This window comes from Zalophus californianus, chromosome 1, assembly GCF_009762305.2.
Source record: "Zalophus californianus isolate mZalCal1 chromosome 1, mZalCal1.pri.v2, whole genome shotgun sequence".
In the NCBI taxonomy this organism is placed as follows: domain Eukaryota; kingdom Metazoa; phylum Chordata; class Mammalia; order Carnivora; family Otariidae; genus Zalophus; species Zalophus californianus.
In genome coordinates, this window is record NC_045595.1 from 27,830,044 (window position 1) to 27,851,766 (window position 21,723).

A 21,723-nucleotide genomic window follows, 5' to 3' on the forward strand; every position below is an offset into this window, starting at 1 on the left:
TCTTCTCTAATACCAACAATCCACTGTCAAAAAAAAAGAAAATCCAACTAGAATGGCCTTGGCACATCATCACAAAAGAAGTTCCACTGACACCATCTCAACCAAAGAATTCATTCTTCCCTAGAGTTCTAAAGTGAAAAAAGAATCCCATGCCTCATCTGACAAGAGGAACAAATGCTTCTCACAGCTCTGGCAATGTGCCGCTTCTGAAATAGCAGGTTAAGGAGGGCACCCCCACTCGCACTGCAAACCAGGAGTGGGGCCTGCTGAGGGATTCCCACCACGACGCCTGTGCCACCTGCAAGTCACACATCACCCCAAAACCGCCCAGTACCAGACTGCAGGCCAAATGAACCTCACAAGCCTTACAGAGAGCCGGCCACCAGTGAGACATAGCACTGCCGGGCCAGGCTCCCAGGGCCAAGGGTGAGGACAAGCTCACGATGCGATGGGCTATTTCTGAGCTCCCCCCTTCAGCTTGTTTCCTCACTAAGTTACTCCGACACCACATCTGTTTCTGTTCTAGTCTGGAAGCCTCAGCAGCAGGGCAGATGGCAGAGTGTTTGCATAACGAATATTCTCCGGGGTCAGTCTATGCAGGCCAGCAGCGGGTCTGTGACAGGAGGGGCAGGATGGCAGCAGGGCCCCTCTCCCAGGGAAACAGTGCCGCCATCCATCCCCAACTTTGCTGGAGAAACTTCCCACCCCGTGGAGGCCGGGGTATGTCTGAGCTCTGGATGTCCTCAGTTCTGCCCCTCTCCTGACCGTCACATCCTGGATCCCCCAAATCAGCGGCCGCAACAGGAAGCTACAAAGGAAATCTAGTGGCGACATTAAAAATGCTAATAAAAAGAGAACAAAACCTCATCATATTTAAAACTTATCTTCAATCTCAATTCCAGGTAAACTTCCAATTTTGCGCTCTTAAATTGAACTTGAGATTTAACTCTCTGAAGTCTAAGCCTTTTAACTCTCAAATCTCAACTTCTAATGTCTCCTAACTCTATCTTCAAGTCAAACTTAGTCTTTTGAAGAGCGAAGTAAAATTTCACAGCTGACTGAAATGAGTTCATCTGAATTTCGAGGGTGGTTTAAGGTCACACCTGGTCCTTAGAGGCGAAGGAAATCCCCACTTTCCGTTATGCACATTTAATATCAGAATAAGGGTCTATCTTGGCTGGGCTATATGCTACTGCCCATTTTTTAAAGAATCCACGATGCACAGGATTAGTAACATTGTTTCTTAAAGGAGCCAACACCTGTCTCAGGGGCACATGCTTTGCAGACGTGTGCGTCTGGAGGTGATACACACAGCTCCCGGACCCTCCCAAGGACACTTGGTAGACTTCATTGCTTGCAAGAACTAGCTCTGCACAGTCAGTTCTGTTTGACTCATTTGCTCACACTGCTTGGAAACCCATGTGCTTCTATTAATAAGAATTCTGGGCCCATTAACAGGATGACACAAGGGGCTGGAAACCAACTGGACTCCACTTTAACTCCTCTCCGGGGGTTTCTCTTGACATTCTCATCAGCCTTGCCTGACCCAGGGGTGATGGAGATGAAGACCCGAGAGGATGCTCTCTTTGAGGGTAGGGTCTGCATCTCCTCGTGCTCTGCTGTCATCATCGAAGCTAGAAGAGAGGCTGGGTGAGCACTCGGGTCTCAGTACATCACTGGTAAAAATACAGTGTGCCAAGCACCGTGGGGAGAGTTTCCCATTCGTAGCTTTTTGTGATACTCACAAAATCCTGTGCAAAGGGGAGTAATCTTAAGATCTTGTGGGGGTCCAATTTCACAGACAAGGAAACAAAGGCAGAGAGAGTTACACCACTTGCCTAAAGCCTCACAACTAAGAGTAGATGGAGCCAGACTTTGAATCCATGGAGCAAACAATTCCCATGAGTGAGAGACACAGGTTACAAGGTAAATCTCTCAAATGCGGAGAACATGGCTTTTTGCAACCTGCCTCAAGATTTATCCCATCCACTTACATTAGTAGTACTACCTGCCCCTGGAATATAGGTGGAAGACAGCAATTCGGGCAAGGCCAGTAGAGCAGTCCGTGGACAGGTGTCGGGGGGCCAGGAGACCCCTGAAATGAAATGGAACATTTTCCATGTATACCTGAGTTTTTCCACAGAAAAGGTCCATAGCTTTCAGACTTCAAAGATTCTGTGATCCTTCCAACCCCCAGAATTTAATGAGTTAGCCGCTTTTCATTAAATTATGCTTCTAATTGTCACCCCCCAGAGTCAAAAGGCTCTAGGTGACTTTTGCATGCCTGCTAGAGGGAAAATAATTAGCGTGAAAGCTTGGTGGGTATTAGACACGAGAACGGTCAGTCTCTGAAAACACCCTTGGTGTGGAAAGAGCCCCCACAGATCATGACTTAATTAAGAATATTAGCTCAGAATTCATTCCCTTGCTAGCATTGTCCACAGTGAGATCAAAGAGCAGCTCTATCAATTTATTGCCCAGTTGGTCTTGAGAGTAGTGACATCATAGGATCCTGTATCATCGACCAGATTCCGTGGTCTTCAAAATATGAAAAGGAGCGAACAAATCCCCACCATTCAGCAGTGCCTGTAACTGTCAACAGTGTTTTTCTGACCATCTAATTTTCTACAGTCTTCATCTACAGCACGAACACCCAGCCCCGAGGCTCTGAGCCATCCTCCTGCCCAGCAAACACTGAATGAGAGCCTACTACGTACCAAGGACTGCAGTGAGACACTTGCTCCTAGGCCATCTAGATGCCCCCACGTGATTCTTGGCACCATGTTTAAAATAGAAGAATCCCCAAAGGACACCCAGATGTGGGGACAAGCTTGGCAAAGGAGGAAAAACCATGCCATATACACAGTTAAAGGCACTGATGAGTCCTTAGAAGGACAAGAGCACATTTCTTCCAATTCCTAAAAGGTTTCCAAGCAGGAGAGGAAGTCCAGGATTAGACCAGACTGCCCAGACTCTAGAGAGAAAAACGAAAGAGCCAAGATTCCAGCCTTCCGCCTGCTGGTTCACAGGAAAAGAAGAGGAGGAGGAAGAGAGGAAAATGAAAAAGGAAACAGCACACTTTTCTAATTGGAGTTATCTAAAAGCGGAATAAAATAGCTGGTCAAGAGTAAGCCAGCCTTCACCGGAAGGGTTTTATGTGGATTTACACAAGGGATAAGGGTAAAGCTGAAACTATAAAACATGAAAGATGAGTTAGTACAAGATGATTGTATTAAAACACAAAGAAATAAGTACATCTCGTCAGTGTGTGACCCTTTAAAACTAGTACTTTGGTTACATTGTTTGCAGAGAAGAACATGATGTTCACAAGTGAACACGAATTACACGTTTACCACAGCTATTACTGTGATGACCTTGGGAGTTGACTCATAGTCTTCCTCAACCCGATGAGCCTGCTGAATATAATCAGTTAGGTTTGTAATTAACGTTACAATTTATCTAACACATCCCCCCCACCACCTTACCCCTACCTCTCCCTAAGGCTCAGGAAACTGTTGGGCGATCAATATGAGCCCTCTGCTGTAGCCATCTCTCCCTCCCCCCCTCCCTCTCTCCCTCTCTCAGCATTTCTATTATGGATAATTTATTAAACCTTAAATTTCCCTCCTATTTGTAAGTTTCAGCAAAATTTAGTCAGGTCTCAACACAGAGTGTCAAGGGATAATTAGGACAGTTAGCAGTAATTTATCATTTCTCAGCTGGATTTTCAAGCTTTTGCTGACTGCCTGTAGAAATCCGTTAGCCAGTTCTATCCCGATCACTATGAACTCTTCTTTATCTTTGTGCAAATTGCTTTCCTACTTTCCTGAAGTGAGCTGAAAGATGAGCCCATCCATTCCTGAAAACCCAGCCACCGGTGTGCTTGTCATCAGAGCGCGGCTGAGGCCAGGGCTTCAGATGAATGACGATAATGGCTAATGGAGGAGATGACGCCCCAGGCAGCTGTGTCCCAACCTGCTATGGGTTAGAAATTTAAACCTGGCAGTCCGACTGCACGTTAGATCTTCAGAAAATATGCAAAGGCATCTATGAACACACCAATGTACACGTTACAGAGCAAATACCACCTAGCAGTCCACCAAAGATGAAAAGCCTGGAGAAGCCAGGGACAACAGCTCTGCACTACTTCTGTGCAAGAGGAGGATGCTATTAAGCCTCAACTGGAAGAGGGAGGACCTTGTGTTCTTTAGAGAGCCTCATTTACTAGATGGTGAAAAATGAATGCTCTGGGTAATTTCATTCTGAATTGATTTATTTCTAAATGGGGGAAAATTGACACTCGGTGAAGAAAGTAAAAAGCACGTCTCTGGAAAGAGCCGGCTAGTCTCAGGTATAACCCAATTATTTGCACACAGGAAAGAGGAACACAGGAGGCAGGGTAGAAGGTCACCCAGGAAAGTGATTCCTTGCAATGAACACTTTCCTTTCCCCCTCCTGACAGACTCTCAGAAAACTATAACCCAACCCATATTTCCGGTTTATTTCTGATTGTTAAACCTAATCAAAGTTCACTTTTTAGAAATCCAACAGTTATTCTCAATTAGATTGCACAGCAAATTAAATCATAAATTTCTCTATCCTCACCCTGGTTGTCACATTCCTAAAATACAACTTTTCTCCCTCTGGCATTCTATTTAAATCTCTGAGGCCAGGCTCCAAAGCAAGTTATAGATTTGATAATTTGCTAATGTGGCCACAGTAATTGTTTGAGCCATATTTATGATTTTATTGGCTCTCACAACAATCAATAATAATCCATTGATGTCCCCGACTCTGGGGTTTTCTTACAGGTGACAAGTGGGGCAGTGGATTCATTTTTAATGTACTCAACTCCCGCCCTGTGAGAGTCTTGCATATATTAATAAAGGCCAAGAAATGAATGGCATTGGTGCACATATCTTACCCTGAAGAATTAGCTGCAGGGTAAGATTTAATGTTAAAAAGAAGGGGAAGAATAGACTAACAGGGCCCGTTTTGTACGGCACGACCATCATTAAAGTTAATGGAATTACCTTGTGGTCATGCACCAAAGGGAGCCTATTGGAAGTTAAGCTCTTCTAGGGCCATTGATTCTCCAACTTTCACTCAAAGATTCCCGTTGGTGTGTGATGAGTATTGCAGATATGTAGCAGCACTTCAAGCAAACTGCCAGTTAAGCATATTAAGGAGTAACGATAACTGAATATTTTAGAGCAGATGATCAAGTTGAGGATGCTTTCCACTGGAAGTGGCAAGAAATGCAACTCTGTCAGCTTAAACAAGAGGAGGCTTGAATGGATCACCTAACCAGAAAGTCTAGAGGTGGTGCAGGCTTCGAGACTGGTTAATTCAGCAACTCAATAATGTCACCAGGGGTCCAGCCGCTCTCTCTGCCATTCCGGCCCCAGCATCTGCTTCGTTCTAAGGCAGGTTGCCCCAGGAATCATAAGGTAGCTGTCAGCAACTGTCAGCGTACTGCTTCCTTATTCATGTCCCTTCCCACAGACAGTGGATACAAATTCTCCATGATGCTGGGAACAACCATCCCCAAAGCGAACGGAATCCTACCCTCTAAGCGGCTTAGGTGGGAGTTAACTAAGGTCCTAACTGTGGCAGAGAGAAATGGCTTAGGCCAGGGATGAGTAAACTACAGCCCTTGGGCCAAATCCAGCCCACAGCCTGGTTTATAAATAAAGCTTTATTGGAATACAGCCACATTTATTTGTGCAGATTCATTTACATGTTTTCTGTGGCTGTTTTCATGCTACAGAGGCAGGTGTAAAATTGCGACATCTGGCCCTGAAAGTCTAAAATGCTTAATATCTGGACATTTATGAAAAAGTGTGCCAATTCCTGAAATAGACCAAGCAGGGTTCACACCTAGAGTTAGAGATGGATTCAAACACGCCCTAACTTCTTGGCTGCTAAATAATGGAGGAATTTAGAAAGCATGCAAGAGAGACAACCACAGTGCTCAAAATAGATTTGAGACAAAATTACTCAAGTTCTAGAAAAGTGGGCTTAGAAACTGAAAAACCAAATTAATTAAGGTGACCCATCACATCTGGCACAGGTGAAATACCCTCTGCCCTTGGAATAAAATGCAAACACCGAATACATTTAAAATTGAGTTAAAATTCCTTACCAGGGTGTACAAGGCCTGGTATGACTCTTGCTCACCTCTCTCTACCCCAAATTCATGCTCCCCAGGGCTGTCAATCATCTCCTAGATCCTAGAATTTGCCAAGCTCATTGCTGCTGTCTCCTCTGCCCAAAATGCTCTTTCTTGCCCAGCTCTCCTCTGGGATGGATCCTTATCATTCCTCAAGTCTCAGTTTACCTCTGCAGCAGGCCTGGGCTGGCCACCCTATCTAGGGCAGTCACTCCACCATCTTTCCTCCCTCCGTGTTTTTCCTTTCACAGCACCCTGTTACTGCCTTGTTAATACTGCTCAAAGCTCACAAATATTTCCTATGTCCCTTTGGATGTAGACGAAGACAGACAATAGGTTGAAAGTTATTCCCTGGATGATTGTTCTTCCACTGTACCCCAGTGCCTGGCAGTACCCGATGCATAATAGGTGCTCACCAAACACTTCTTCGGAGAGGAATTCATAGGTACTACAGAACTTCCACAACCCCTCAGTCTTTCTTTGCGACAGCACTTATTTCAGACTGCCCTTAAAGACAGAGACTAGGTCTCACTCTTCTTGGTCTAGCAGGGCCTGTGACAATACCTGGTGCATAGTAGGCACTGGAGGAATAAATTAAAATAATAAAGACTGAGTGCTAGGTAATAAAACATGAGCAGACAGGATGCTCGTTTCCTGTGAGGTAGAGACAGGATACCTTTCATGGTGAGGAAATTTTCATCATCAACCACAGGTCAAAGCGGTTCAAAACTAGAAGAGGCTGCCTCACAGCACACTGGGTTTCCAGATAGAGAGGAAGATGACAGACCAATTTAAAGGCTACAGAGGGGGATCATATGCACAACAGGTGATGATACCACATGCCTTCCAAGGTCATTTACCCTTCTGGGATTCTCCAAATTATCCCAGGCTCTGAGTTTCTTCCTTGAGAGTGACTCTCATCTCTGGTCATCTGATAGCAGAGCTGAGCTTGGAATCATATTTACTCCTTCCACGGCTAAACAGTTTTGTCAAAATTATACTGCTAGGACCTGATTACATCGGGGAATTCATACATTTACAACCGACGGATGAACTGAAACACAAATAAAAGGCCCAGCTGGGTTGTTTTTCAGGGCCCCAGCACACAAAGCATGATAAGAAAATATTTTTTCAGGAAATAGGTCCTGATACATGGACCCTATGGTGGGGTATCTGAATGTGAAAATTAGGATGAATGGATTTCGCCACGAAGTAAAAGAATATTTGGTGAGTTCGTTTTGTTCACTCAACGTTGTTTATTCTTCCAAACCACTGTAGGCAAGATCAACAACCTACACAACTTCATGTTGATTTTTCGTGTAACACCAGGAACAAGAAAAGCTTATTTAAGAGAATAAACAACTGGGGGGGGGGATGGGAGTTTTCATTACCACAACCCCAAAATATTATCTCTATGTCAAATGAACTCAGAAGGATTTCAAACCATCCATTTTGTCCTCTCCCCCTGAGGTTTGGGATTCATCTGACTCAGGAGGCTTCCAGAGATGTCCATCTCTATTTCCCTAATCTTGGCAGATGAGTGGCTTCTCCACAGAGGGAATCTGCTATGAGACCACAGGTGTAGTATCAATGCTCGTGACACGTGAGGTTAAAATTTCAACATTATCCTTTCCCAGCACTAACATGAGTCACACTGGGGGAGGGAGCAGAGTTTCTCACTGTGTTTGTCCCAAGGGCCATGACGGATCCTCCACCAGCCCCGTATTTTTCACTTAAGTGTCATTAGGAAGGTCATTATTCTAATTTTTCCGTGTCTGTAGCTCTGCAGGTTGCCATGTCTATTATTCATTAAGCTGGTTTCCATCTGACTCAGGCTCAGTCATCAAATCCTTATGATTCCAGCTGCTTTTGGATCTTAAGAATTATTTTACTAATGGCTTTAGTATAAAAGGCAAAGAGGAGCCCCTAAAAGGGACTGAGTAACTTAGGGTGGGTATGGCAGTAAGAATCTTGCCTAGGTCACTGACCCAGAATCAAAATGTATTTATAGAAATACATAACACAGCAGTTCCTAAATCTGGGCAACAATAGAATCAACTGTGAGCTTTCCAAAAATCTATTTTATGGGCCCCATTATCAGAGATCTGAACGTAGGAAGTATGAGAACCAGTTATAGCTAAGGATAATAAAGGAAAAAGAATGAGTTATAATAGTCATATCTTGATGGAAAACCTTCCCCTGGGACCTCTGTGAAAAAAAAAAAAATTATAGAGAAAGCTGTATATTGTTTTTCAAAATACATTTAAAATATCAGTGGTATCACAAAATATAAATAATGTAATGAACAAAGGGGTACACATTACTCAACTTAAAAATAAAACATATCTATGGAGTTGAAGGTCCCTGGGTGCCCCTGACACCCTACAGTGTGCTCCTTCTCCTTCCTGTCTCCACATGAGGGGATCCCAACCCTATTTGTGTCCAAATTTTGAAGCAATATACAGATCTGCATTTTTACATTTAATATAGACAGCCTATAAGGAATCTGCTTCCATATTTATTATTTAATGGATGTTCCCTCCCCATGTGATATATAAGGTGTGTGATGTGGTTTATAACAAATGGTTCGTCTACTGAGACTGACATGACCACATCTCATCAAAACTGAACCCTTGTCACATGACTAATTGGGCTGAGTTAACTTTACCTTTTCTTTCATGTTTCTTTTTTTTTCTCTCTCTTTTTTGTTTGTTTACATAGGATTGACATTCTGGCTAAGCCAATTATTTAGATGCCACAGGTTCAAAACTTTAAACCTACCATGAGCTGGTTGTACGGAATTGGAGAATTTTACACATTATTTCCCAGGCCTGAAACGTACAGAGCAAAAGAGTGAAAAAGAAATTCCTTCGGTGATGACTTACTGAGCACTTAGTATTCCACAGCAAAACGGCAAGAGTGAGTGACTATCCCTGACTGCAGCAACAAAGGTAAGTAGGTGACTCTGAATAATTACACGTTACGTTGATACAGCATTTTTGGGTCCACAGAGCACTTTGCTTTTCACAGGATATTTGACTTGACAGTGATTACATAAAAGCCCCCAACTGAACATCAGGTGTAAAAGACACCCTACTGAAATCTGTAAAACATTGGCATTGAGAATCTATCTTCAACATTTGCCATATTTCTGCTCTACGCATCTCAAAATAAATTTAACGGCCAAATATCCACTTTGCTTAGGTCAGGTCGTCCAATTACACTAAAGAAATTTGTTTGGTAGCACTAATGAAAAATTAAACATCTAAAACATATCATTCTGCTGCAAACTGACATAAAGCAATAAAGCAGCATTTAGTTTAGTTAACCTTCACCTGTATAATAAAGTTAAACAGAGAGAATTCTCTGGGTATTTGGGGGGAGAAGCCAGTATTATCCTAAGCAAAGCGAAATAATACAAATTAATCTGTGTTGAGGGTGACAAAAATATTTACAAAATCTCTCCTTGTGCACCTTCCCCTGTGCATACTGGAGGCAAGGTGTTTTTTAGGAATAGCTGGCCATGTGATATAATGGAGACTGCTCTCAGACAGGCCTGGGTTTGAATCTCTGCTCTACTATCAGTCAGGCGGTGTGGTTTGATATGTTACTTTACCTCCATAAACCATGGTTTCCTCAAGTGTAAAATACCAATGCCCACTATTAAGGGTGATGAAGATTAAGTGAAAATTATAAAACTAAAGCAAACACTTACTCAGATGTACTGTACGTCAAGTATGTCAAGTTTTAAAGGCACTTGGTCTTCACAACACTCCTAGGAGGTAGGGGATCACTGAGGCCCTCATTATAACAATCTATAGATGAATGGTGGGGCTAGGAAAGGTTGACTTTTGCTGGGTCATATGACTGGTAGGTGACAGCTCTGGGATTGACACCAGGCCATCTGGCTCCAGAGACCTCCCTCTCTGTCAGTATGCTGGAATCCTGATGACATTTCCCCTCCATCCTCACTCCATTTCCAGCATCCCCCATCCCATCTACCGAAGCTGCCTGTGACATTGAAAGAACAAAGAAAAAAAATAAATAGTAACCAGAAAACACCAGGGGGCTTGGGTAATTTTTCTTTCAGGGTTTTGCATGACATCATGCAAATCAAAATTAACGATTTAGAAATGGAAAAACACAATGATTTGATACCTACTTAGAAGAAGGCTCGAGGTCTAATAAAGAAAGAGAAAGTTTCCCACAGGAGACGGGCAGGCTCATGGTTCCTTTCTACTGCCTGGAGAGCCAGGCTCCAGAGGTTTTGTCCCCAGATCACCAGAAGGGGCCGGGGGGAGAGTCACACACACATACGTGCCAGAAGGGAGGGGCAGGTTTGGAGGTGTCCACTCCCCCATGTATACCCTAACCCAGCCCCTGAGCACCAAAATCGGTTTTGGGTTACCAAATTCAGGCAAAATTGGACTCATTGTGAGAGAAGAGATGTAAATTCTCAGGCAATTCCACAAGATAAAAGCTACTGTGTCCTTAAAATACGAATTCTTCCCGCAGTAGTGCAGGCATGAGATATAAACACAGGCGAGGCACTTTTTGTCATGGCTTTAATCAAAGGATAAAAGTTCTCTGGCAAATTACAGCTCTTGTGAAATTTCTTTACAGATGAAAATAAGAAATAACAGTCGAGTAAAATCATTTTCATTCTCAAGATGTCAATTTCTCCATTCCGTGCACACCAAATTTTAGGAATTCATTTGGGTTGAAAGCCAGGAGTTATGTGGAGATTCCTCTGTATCTTCTCATTAGTTTGATGCTATGCACTGGACTAAGGTGTGCATGGGAATCACTTACAGTATCTGTTAAAATGCAGAGTCCTGGGTCCCACACCAGACCTACCGAATCAGCAGAAGGGGGCGTGCAGGTTTCTGCTTTGTGAAAATCTACTTCAAGTAACTGAAGTATAACTTTGGCTTGGAACCATGAGTGACCTATTACTGTAGGGGTACAGCAGAGGCTAAAAATATATCAGGGTAGAGATTTCCCCCACCCCAACTAATAAGGTAGGTTTCTGAATGTTCAACTGGTCACTTTTATAATAAATTTAAAGTCGATATTCAAAGCACAAGTCATATGATCAGAAGAAAGTTTTCCCAAGAATTTAAGCAAAATGGCAAAAGTTAACAGTGACAGAATTCAGTGTGTTACTGTGAACTCAGCAGGGCCACAAACAATCCCAATGCCAAGTATATTCTCCTTAAGTCCAGTCTGTGCCTATTTTCCAGATGAGAAAACTGAGGGTAAGGTTAATATTAAGAGACATGCACAAGGTCCCAGGGACAGTATGTGGTGGACTGGGCTATCTATTCATGTTGGTTTCTCCTCGCCATCACTCAGTACAATAGGCAGGAGTCCCTCCATTTGAAAAATGAAGGCACAGATGTTCAGAGGGGTTAAGAGTCCTGCCCAAAGTCCACAGTAAAATAGTAGAGCTAATATTCCTATGGAACCTTTGACTGACACCAAAGTGTATTAACTACTGGACTTCATGAAGAGCTAAAATGTCTTCTATGTTCATGAATTGAAAAGATTACCAAATCGCCACTAGAAAATCTGCTCTAGGACCATAGAGACCCCTCAGTAAATGGAATAGTCGCTTTTGTTTTGGTTTTAATTTTAATTTTTTGTTTTTTATAATTTTTAAAAGATTTTATTTATTTATTTGACAGAGAGAGAGAGAACACAAGCAGGGGGAGCAGCAGAGGGAGAGGGAGAAACAGGCTCCCTGAGGCGGGGCTCGATCCCAGGACCTTGGGAACATGACCAGAGCTGAAGGCAGATGCTTAACTGATTAAGCTACCCAGGTGCCCCTGGTTTTAATTTTTAAATCACACTTTTTAAAAGAATTCCTTTTCTTGTTCTTTCCTAAGCAATCTGAAAAGTAACTGCTAATATATCAATAGTAATGAAGACGCTTCCCACTGCCTTAATAGTAGAAAATTAAATAAGTAGGGGATTCAAGTCCACAAACACAGAAAAGGGTAAGCAAGCATATTCTATAAATAGTTCTTATGAGATTCTAGATTACCTGCCTGCCATAAATTTCTCTCTTTAATATACCTCAAACACCCTCCCACCCAAAGATGCACATAGTAAGTATTCTAAAAGATATCTCACATTAAACTTACTAAGGAGAATCCCTTTTAAAGGGCAGAATACCGCCTTTAATAATTTGGCTAGTTGAAATCACATTTTGGAATATGATTTGGGAACCTGATTAGTGGAAATTCTGGTCTTTGTCAGTGATGCCTGAAATACAGGGGATTCTTGAGAGAAATCCCAAGAAACCAACACCCCAACTACACACTGACATGCAATACCTATCATTGGCTGCTTTAACTCAAGTTAGAAACTGACGAGCAGAGATTTGCTCTGTCAAAGTCCCGTTATCTTCCCCATACCAACCAAAAGGGCCATAGTAGACAATGACAAAAAGCAGGTGCTCAAAAGCTACCATTTTTGAGGGGCTAAGGAAATATAGGTACAGAAACAAAAACAGTTACACAAACGAATAAAAAAACAGTAAAGAATGCCTTGAAGGAACTCAAGTAAGACAACAGGATAGGGAGTAAAGGCTTTGGCAGAGCCACTTCAGATGGGGGATGGGAGAAAAGGCTAATAAAACAGCGACATACGGCTGTACACGTATATACAGCGATATGCAGATGTATATTGTGATACAGGCCTAAAACCAGAAAAAAAAAAAAGGATTGTTTCTCAAGCCTGCAGGATGCCCAAATTGTTGCAATGATCACCGGGTAGAGAGCAGGGCTTTATTACTTTTGAATTCAAAAGGAGACTGAATAATGAACTGAAAAATAAGAGCCGATTTCCCTTTCCTGCTACGAATTACTAAGTAGATGGGGCCACCCTTGTTCTTTGCAAAACAGCATCGAAAGCCCCCGAAACAAAACAAAACAAAAAAACCCTAAAGGGGCACCACGTTCGAGAGTCTCACGCAGGGGTACACCTTCACTCACAATAACAGTGGCTTCAGGGGAAGAGATCATTACTGGGCTTACTGTTCTTACCACCCAGTATGAGACATAAATGGTTCCAAAGCCAGGCATCAGGCAGAATACCAAGAGTCAGACACAGAGGCAGAGATGAAGCTCACGGTCACTGTGCGCTCCACGGCAGGCTGTCAAATGCTACCCCGAAAGGGGCAAGTCAGTGAATTTCAGAATATGAAGTGCTCCTTCTTGAACTGCAGGATTCAGAACCAGACAACTGAATACTGAAGGTGCTGCCCGGCTCGCTGGGGGCCTGGCTCCTGGAAGGCTGGCTTCCACGCGTCAGGGGGTTGTGGCCCTTACCAGCTACTGTTTTATCACCATAAAATAACAAGGGTGATCAACAGCCAACCTCTGAAAAGACTCATGGTGTGTTGGTTCACGATGAAGACTCCCAAGCCCCAAACACTTAAATATCTAAGTAGGTGATTCAAGATTTAGAACGAGAACTGAGAGTGTCAACTATTTTTTTTTAACTAACACCAAAATTAATGTTTGTGCAGGTAATATAAGGAATGCACTTGGAAAAACATAGATTAGACAATTTCACATACGTGGACTTGGTCTAAAAGGACAGTTTTCTAAACTTTGTCATACACCAATCGAGGTTTTCATCTGTACGTGTGTGGTTGTTTTCTTTTCACCACTTTATATTCCACAAAGGATGTAAGAGGCCCCCCCCTCATGCATATTGGGGGAATTCTGTGATTAGGCTGGAAACAGGTAAGAGATGTCCAAAGCAATACAATCTACTGATTCAAAAATATGGAATTGTTAAAAAAATTAACTTACGTTAAATAACAACAGTGGTGAGGATAATAATCATGTTCAACACTTCGTGTATGAGTCCTATAGGCGAAGGATTACTCCATTGAAGCTAACAAAACTATTAATTTTTTTGGCTAGATAACTGGGACACCAAAAGGGTGGTCACGATTAGAATCAGAGAGTCTACAGCCTTGGGGCCCAGCCCTGCTAGACTTGGTGTTCATTGGATTTTTTTTTTTTTTACTGTGTTTTATTACTCTCTTTAATTGAGATAGAATTCAAATATAAAATCATCCACCTTAAAATGTATGATTCAGTAGGTTTTAGAATAGTCATAACATTGCAAGAACATCACCACTATCTAATTCCACAACATTTTCATCAACTTAAAAAGAAACCCTGACCCCTGAGCTGTCACTCCCCATGCCCTCCTTCCTCCAGTCCCTGGCAACCATGCATCTACTTTTTGTCTCTATTCAGTGCCTGCTTGCATAGGACATAATTTTAATACCCCCTTCAGAATTCCAAGATGAAATTTTGAGATATTACATATATATTCATATAAATTTAAGGATATATTTAATATGTACATCTTATCAACCTGTGCATTCCACTTGCTAGGGTTTGTGCATTCTCCCACGTTATTAGCTATTCATCTACAGCTGTACTTCCAACAGCTGAAGGAATTCAGTCAGATAGTGCACGCAGCATCTAACTAAATCTGGTGTTGTTGGAATTTACATTTGCATACTGAGTTGGTTTTTTTTTTAAGATTTTTTTTTAAGAGAGAGAGAGAGAACATGAATAGCGGGAAAGGAGAGAGAGAAGCAGGCTCCTTGCTGAGCAGCGAGCCCGATGTAGGACTCCATCCCAGGACCCTGGGATCATGACCTGAACCGAAGGCAGACGCTTAACTGACTGAGCCCTGCATACTGAGTTTTTAAAAAACTACCAACCAGACTTAAACATTGTGTTTTGTATTTCAAGAAATGATTTGAAAAAGAAGCTATTCATATTATACTCTTTTTAGTGGCTGCATGTTTAGGAGCCTGGCAGGGGGTGGACAGTGGGGTGGAGGGAAGCTATGAGTCCCCTCCGTCCTTATGACATCATATGTCTGGAGCAATCAGGAGGCTGGCTCTTTTCTATCATAAAGAACTTGATGGCAGTCCCTCCCTATAGGACATTTGTTCCTCACAAATACTTCCCAGAGATTCTATTAAAAGTCCCACAGAAGCTCTGTTAAATATTAAAGCCCTATGCAAACTAATATCAAAAAAGAACTATGTTTTTTGGGGGGCACTGTTTGGAACCAAGCATTACCTTAGCCGCTCACAGCAAGTCTTGAAGCCATAAAACCGTATTTTGCAAAGTATCACACATTATCACCCTGGTTTGACTTCCTTCTGATTTCTAGCACTGAAAAAAAAATAGCCTTTTCTATGATTTAGGTGTAGGACCTAACTGCAGAGGAATTTGCATTTGTATGAAGGGGGCTGAAATCCAGCTTCAGAATCAGCCAGGATTTTATTCTTTTATTTTATTTTACTAGGGAAGCAGAGAGTATCCTAATAAATCCTCCTTTCCTCTTTTAGCACATTTAAAAACCCATCTTTGAGCTCCACTGACTCCATTAGGTTAGAATTTTGGTATGAAGTACAAAGGGAGAAAAAGTATGCGGTATGTGGGTGGAAAGAGAGAGAAGCAGAGCACGCAGTGAAGGGAGAACTGTGGGCAAGCACGTGGGCAAGCACCTCATGTAGCCCGGTGCTCAAGAACGATGCGGCAGAAAGAGGGTGTGTGAAGAACACGGACACCCCGGCTTCACATGCGACCTGCCAATCCACACAGGGCTCACATGCTGTTCCCTAGATGAGACCTCACCCAGAACTCCTTTGACTTGTCTCTGTCTTTGGACTTCTTGATTTAGCTTCTGTTTTGGCATTTACACAATAATAACTTTACTACAAAAGGTAAATGTCTTGTCAACTAATGGGAAACATATTGCTTGGCATAGTTTATAATGCCAGGATTTATGGCTCTAACACTGAGGGTCTCTCTGACCTCGAAGATAACATAATGAACCAGCAATGTGCTGCAAATGGCTCAGTGTGATTTTTATTAGTTCTCATAATTGCCCCTTATTAATTTGTATGCACATAATAAGCACTCACCTTCACAGTCTGTCCAGCTTCAGGGCCATCCTGGAAGGAGGAAAAAAAAATAGATAAATAACAGAGGTGATACCAGATAGATGGTATCTCCTACTTATTCAGAAATATCTCCTGTTAATAATTTAGATCCAATTTCATTGTGTGTTAATTTATAGTATTCTCATGGGGACCATTCACTTCAAATGTGTGGGACCAGACAGTTCTCCATTTCTGCCTGAGAGTAAGTGAAAAGTTATGTATAAAAATGATATAAATTATCCAGTGAGCCAACCCTCTTGCTACTTTCCATGCTCTTTGCTCTCGGCTATGGTTTTAATTGCATTAAAGGAAGGCTGGAAATGTTTGAGGAGGTAAATTATCACACCTTTTGGTTATCTTTAAATCAGATGTAGTTTAATTAATGTCTGATTACTAGAAGTCTCTGCTCAAAAAAAAAAAAAAAAGAAAAGAAAAGAAAAAGACACCTACTGTAAAAATAAACCATTAAGCAAGAGTATGGGCTATCTTATATGGGAAGATCACCCAAGAGTGGGCCCTCTCTGGCTGTCCTGACCTTGGTGGGGGTGCGGGAGGGTGGAAGTAGGAGCATTCATTTTTGCTGGGCCTTTTTCCCATCCTGGCTCCTTCTCTCAGCTTTTTAAAACCCAACAATACTATTGGTTTAGTTGAAAATGGGCCAACTTACCCAGTCATCAGTCACAATACAAAGCAAAAACAAGTGTTTAGCTGGTTTGAGATAACAGAACAAGCAATGTCTACAATCAAAAATTGTAAAACTGAATCAAACCTTGCAACTTTTAGCAAGTCTTTCTGCCTCTGTGACCCAGACTAATGGGTAAGAAAGTTTGGCCTGCTGTGGCCAAGATTAAGTAGAACTATGTATCAGTGGTTTTCAAACTTGAAGTCACAGCCCATTAGTGGGTCATGAAGTCAGCTTAATGGGTTGTGATCAGCACTAAAAACAAACCAGATAATATAACAAAAACGATTAGAGTGCACTGAAAGGGTAACTGCTGTTTTGTAAAACTCTCGTTTCCTTTATCTATATATGTATCCATGGGGAGGGAGGGTCACACGATTGTGGAATAAATATCCTAGTGTGGTTTAAAGCTTTAAGGGGTTTGAAAACACGGCATATATGAAAGTACTCCAGGTGCTATGCACAAGTCTGTTCCTATGTTTATGGGATTCACTTTCTAATAAATCATGTTAGATAACTAGCCCTGGCTATTTCCAGCGAATGTGAATTTTCTTCTAGCATTTCATTTAACACTGAAAGATGTCTTCAGCCACTTGCCTTCATCTGGTCTCTCCGGAAACATGATTTATAGCATAAGCTTGATAAACCCACCCTGAGATTAATTACTGGCATGAAGGTGACTCACATGGTTTGACATGCAACACACACACACACACACACACACACACACACACACACACACACAATTTTAAAGGGAAGTTTACTCTCAACACAGACATGGCAGCAAAAAAATTTTTAAGAAGCATTTAAGAGCAGTTTTAGTTTGAGCCTTTCATAACCTGAAAATAGTGGCCTTCTTTACCTGGTCTCTTTGAAGGTCTACGGTGGGGACATGAGGAGAGTTGAAGGAGGATGGTCAATATTCTGCATAACTAAAGCACTGAGGGCAAGATATCACATGATGGAAGAAGTCAATTCTTTCCAAAGGGTCCCTGCAGAGTCATCTGATTTCAAGGCCACTAAGGACTTTAATTAGGTATGGATACTCCCCAACTCTTCCCAAGGGGGATCTGAAGGGGCACAGGATATGTTATATTGATTTACTCAATTCCCACAGCTGATGACTCACCACAGACCTCCTCCTCCTCCACTTGGCTCTACCTCTGCCTAAAGATCTCCAGTGATCGGGGCGGGGGGGCGGGGGGGGGGCGGCTGGTGTCTCATTTTCTTCCTGGGAAGCAGGCCGCACAGAATATTTGATCAATCCAGCTTCATACCAATCCACAATCAATTACTGGCGCTTGAGTTAAAGAGAAAAGGAACCCTCTGAGGACAAGGCCCCATGTAACTTGCATATCTCTCCTATCCTGAGGTAGAGCAAGGCTAGGCCCATGCAGTGCTCAAGACATATTTACCATGCAATAAAAATGACTTGTCCGGCCCCAGTCCCAGGAAAAGATCTGGAATGTCTTAATGCCCATGAAATCACGTGTCTATTTTTCCTACCTGCTTTGTAAACAATGCTGCAGACAGTGTCTCAGCTGACATTCCATAGTCCACCTTGGGGCCAAGGATAGATAGTAGGGCGGTCCTGGATTAGTAACACCTTTTTCTGCTACTATGAAAGACATGAACAACCACAGCTGCCTTACAAGTGAGATGGCAGCTTAAAAGAGAGAGAAAGCCCAACGCTAGGGTGTGAAAAGGAAGAAAAATAACTTCTGAGCTATCTGTACACTCACCTGCATGGAAAATGTGAGAGAAGTTCCCTGGAAATGCTTCTCCACCACCAGCCCAACTCTCTGGGCCACCTGAAACAAATCCGCCACTTCATTGGGACGCAGGTCTCGGAAGCGCTCCACTGGCCGAAGGGGACACACGAGGACATCTGTGGTGAGTTCTGTTAAGGCACACTTTTGCTTCTTTGGGAAGTATTTTTACCAAGAAGTTTATGCCCACAGTACTGAATCCCCTTGGCCCAAGACCTCAACTCTCAAAGACTAAGGAATAAAAGAACAAATATTTACCAACCACCAAACTCCAGGAAGTTCAAAAAGAGCTTATAAACATGGTTAATTATACTTTGAAGGGGAAGGGATGGCACACTGAAGAAATTCTTTTAAGGGAAAGGGTCATTAATGTTCAGAAAGACTCAAGTGCTGGCTGAAATGATTATGCCAAGAAGCAAAATCTATTCTGGACCATTATCTCCTGACCCCAATTCGAAAGCTCTGTCTTCTCAAGCAGCTAAAGGCACTGGGTTGGAAAAGCAAGCAGAACATCCATGATTAAAATTTTAATTTCAATATCTCTTTACAGAAAAATGTAATGAAAATACTATAGGAGTTATTTTATTTTTGTGTAAAAGGAGTGTTGACATTCTGAAAATGTACAGTGCCCTTCATTTCTGGTAAGAGAGGCACCATGGGGTTAAGCAATTTATGACAAGTGTTCCTCAAATTGATTATTAAGAATTCAGGAAGCCAGTTGAAGGTAAATCATGAACTTAAGAAGAAAGGGTTTTTGTTTTTTTACTTAGGCAAACAAAACCGTCTGAAGGCAAGTCAACATATTTATGATATTGGCCTGAACAAACAAAATCTAGAGGAAAAAAAAATGTTGGTGGCAAATTAATATTCAATGTTACACCATCAATAACATTTCAGTTGTCTGTGTATCTGAACCCCTCATATATGTGTGGCTACATGCATACAATTGGGCATATATGCATATATATATATATATATATATATATACACACACACACATATATACGGTATACACACACACACAGATAGATATATTATTTTTTGTTTAGATTTCAGGTACCAGCAGGAGAAAAAAAGTGCTCTAATGCTCTTTTCTGTTTCTTTCTTTTTTCCCGTTTCTTCTCGTTTTATAAGAGCATGCTTTGCCTAAAGCTAAGCAGCTAAAGGGCATAATAAAACCCCAATTCTATGATTGCTAGTCTCACCAGCATATCAAGCACTGTAGACCATCATACTGGTAGGACTCAGAGCCCAAAGGGAAATGCACTGAGCTCAGCTGGGTGGGCCTGATTTCCATAAGAGAAGCGGGAGGGGGGAGAAAGGAAAAACTGATTAATTTTGCTCATAATCAGGAAATTCATGTCAACGGTAAACTAGGGAAAGGAGCATTTGTTTAATCTGAGTTCATTTTTCAAGAGAGGAGAAGGGAAGCCTTCACCCACAGGGCATCAGATACTTAAAAAGATAATTATCCTTCTTTGGCAGGGCTGCTTTATTATCATGGGTCAATGAACCGTTTAGAAATGAAGAATTTCCTTTCATTTCCTTTTAGCAGATTGCCAGCTTCCACTCCCACTGAGTTGCCTTTTCTTTGTTAAAAGAGACCTTTTCCCATCATCCTCCTCCCGGCACCTCCTTCTCCTTCCTCCTCCCTCCCCACTCCCTTAGACCCTGACTTCACCAAACCACAGCAAGATGACAACTTTGCAAGCTTCCAACAATACCCATAATTGTCGTGGTGAGCTATGTCTAAACACAGCGACCACGTGGGGAAGGAAGGACATTTTATTTAAACAATGGCTTACTGTCAAAATTGTTGGAACGAATCTGAAATTCTTTGTATCTGATAACTTTAGTAATATCGGTGACAACCGAAACTTTTTTTTTTTGTCCCAATGCCATAAAAAATATTTTATTATCTGTTCATTCTCCTTGTCTGATGCTAAGGATTGGCTTGACCCAATGTTTAAGGAATCAAAACATTTATGGAAGTGAATCAAAATGGCTGAATCTGTCAGCTACTTCATCCTGTGTACACTGAACCACAGGGTCGTATATCACATACATTATTAATTGAACGTTAATAATACTAATAACAACATGTCACAAAAGAGTTGGACAGGCTAAACACATTCTCATTTAGGTGAATATTTTTCACCCGCCCATTTAGGCCACGTTGCCCCAACATGTATATTTCCTGAAATCTAACCCTTTATTAAGAAAACATCTTACCTGCCTGCAACAATGTTTCCATGTGAATAAGATGAAATAGGGTTAACTTTTAAAGGTGCTTACTTGGGCAGGTGTTCATGTAGGTAATCATTGTCTTTGTTCTGTTGGGACCCAACGGATGGACAAACAGGCATCTTGACCTAGGCTTCAGAGGACTCCATAGCGAGGTAGATGGGTCTGGATTTACACAGGGTGGGGCTCTGGAACTCCTGGCTACTGTGTGAGTCACCGACCTGACCAACAGCTGACTCACTAGTCTCCCCAGGCCATTCTAGGTACTAAATGGCATCAGGAAGTCAGGACCAACCACCATCCCTCAGTTCCTCTGAAACCAGAGCAGAAAAGAGCCTATGTCCTAAGCCGAACACAGGCTATGTCCCCACTGCTGCCTACCTACTTCCTGAAGCTCCTCTCCCCCCACTTCTCCGCTATGCTCTATACATCTGCCACATTTGCCTTCCTTCTGTTCGTCTAACACATTAAACTCCTTCCCAGACTGGGGGGGCCTTTGTCCCAGCTGTTTGTTCTGCCTACAATTCAATTCCCCATGATCTTCGCATGGCTGCTTCTTTCTTATCATTCCAATTCTAATTCCAATGCTATTCCCTCCAAGGAGCACTCCAGGACCACCAGTTTAAACTGCTACCCGGTTACTCTCTCTTCTATCACCTGACTTCCATCCTGCCAGAGGCCCTGCCACCACCTGGCAGTTTTCTGGGTTGGCTACTACCTACCTGAATGAGAACATCAGCTCCATGAGAGTGAAGACTGTCTTATTTACCACTGGTTCACCCCTGCCCAGAACACCAGACTTAATAAGCATTGCTGCAATGAGCGAATACATTATGAAGCAGACCTTCTTACCAGCTATCTCTGA

General features: G+C 42.3%; 1 protein-coding gene across 10 annotated transcripts in view; it reads right to left on the reverse strand.

Moving 5' to 3' along the window:
• The window catches only part of FHIT (fragile histidine triad diadenosine triphosphatase), a 1,457,066-nt gene that overhangs the window by 237,239 nt on the left and 1,198,104 nt on the right, over positions 1 to 21,723 (reverse strand). For all 10 annotated transcript variants that reach the window (XM_035725008.1, XM_035725007.1, XM_035725006.1 and 7 more), the window contains 2 exons: positions 18,588 to 18,733; positions 16,146 to 16,175 (listed from right to left, as the gene is read on the reverse strand). In XM_035725008.1, coding sequence (XP_035580901.1) covers positions 16,146 to 16,175; positions 18,588 to 18,733 — 176 coding nt within the window. The remainder of the gene's footprint in view (positions 1 to 16,145; positions 16,176 to 18,587; positions 18,734 to 21,723) is intronic.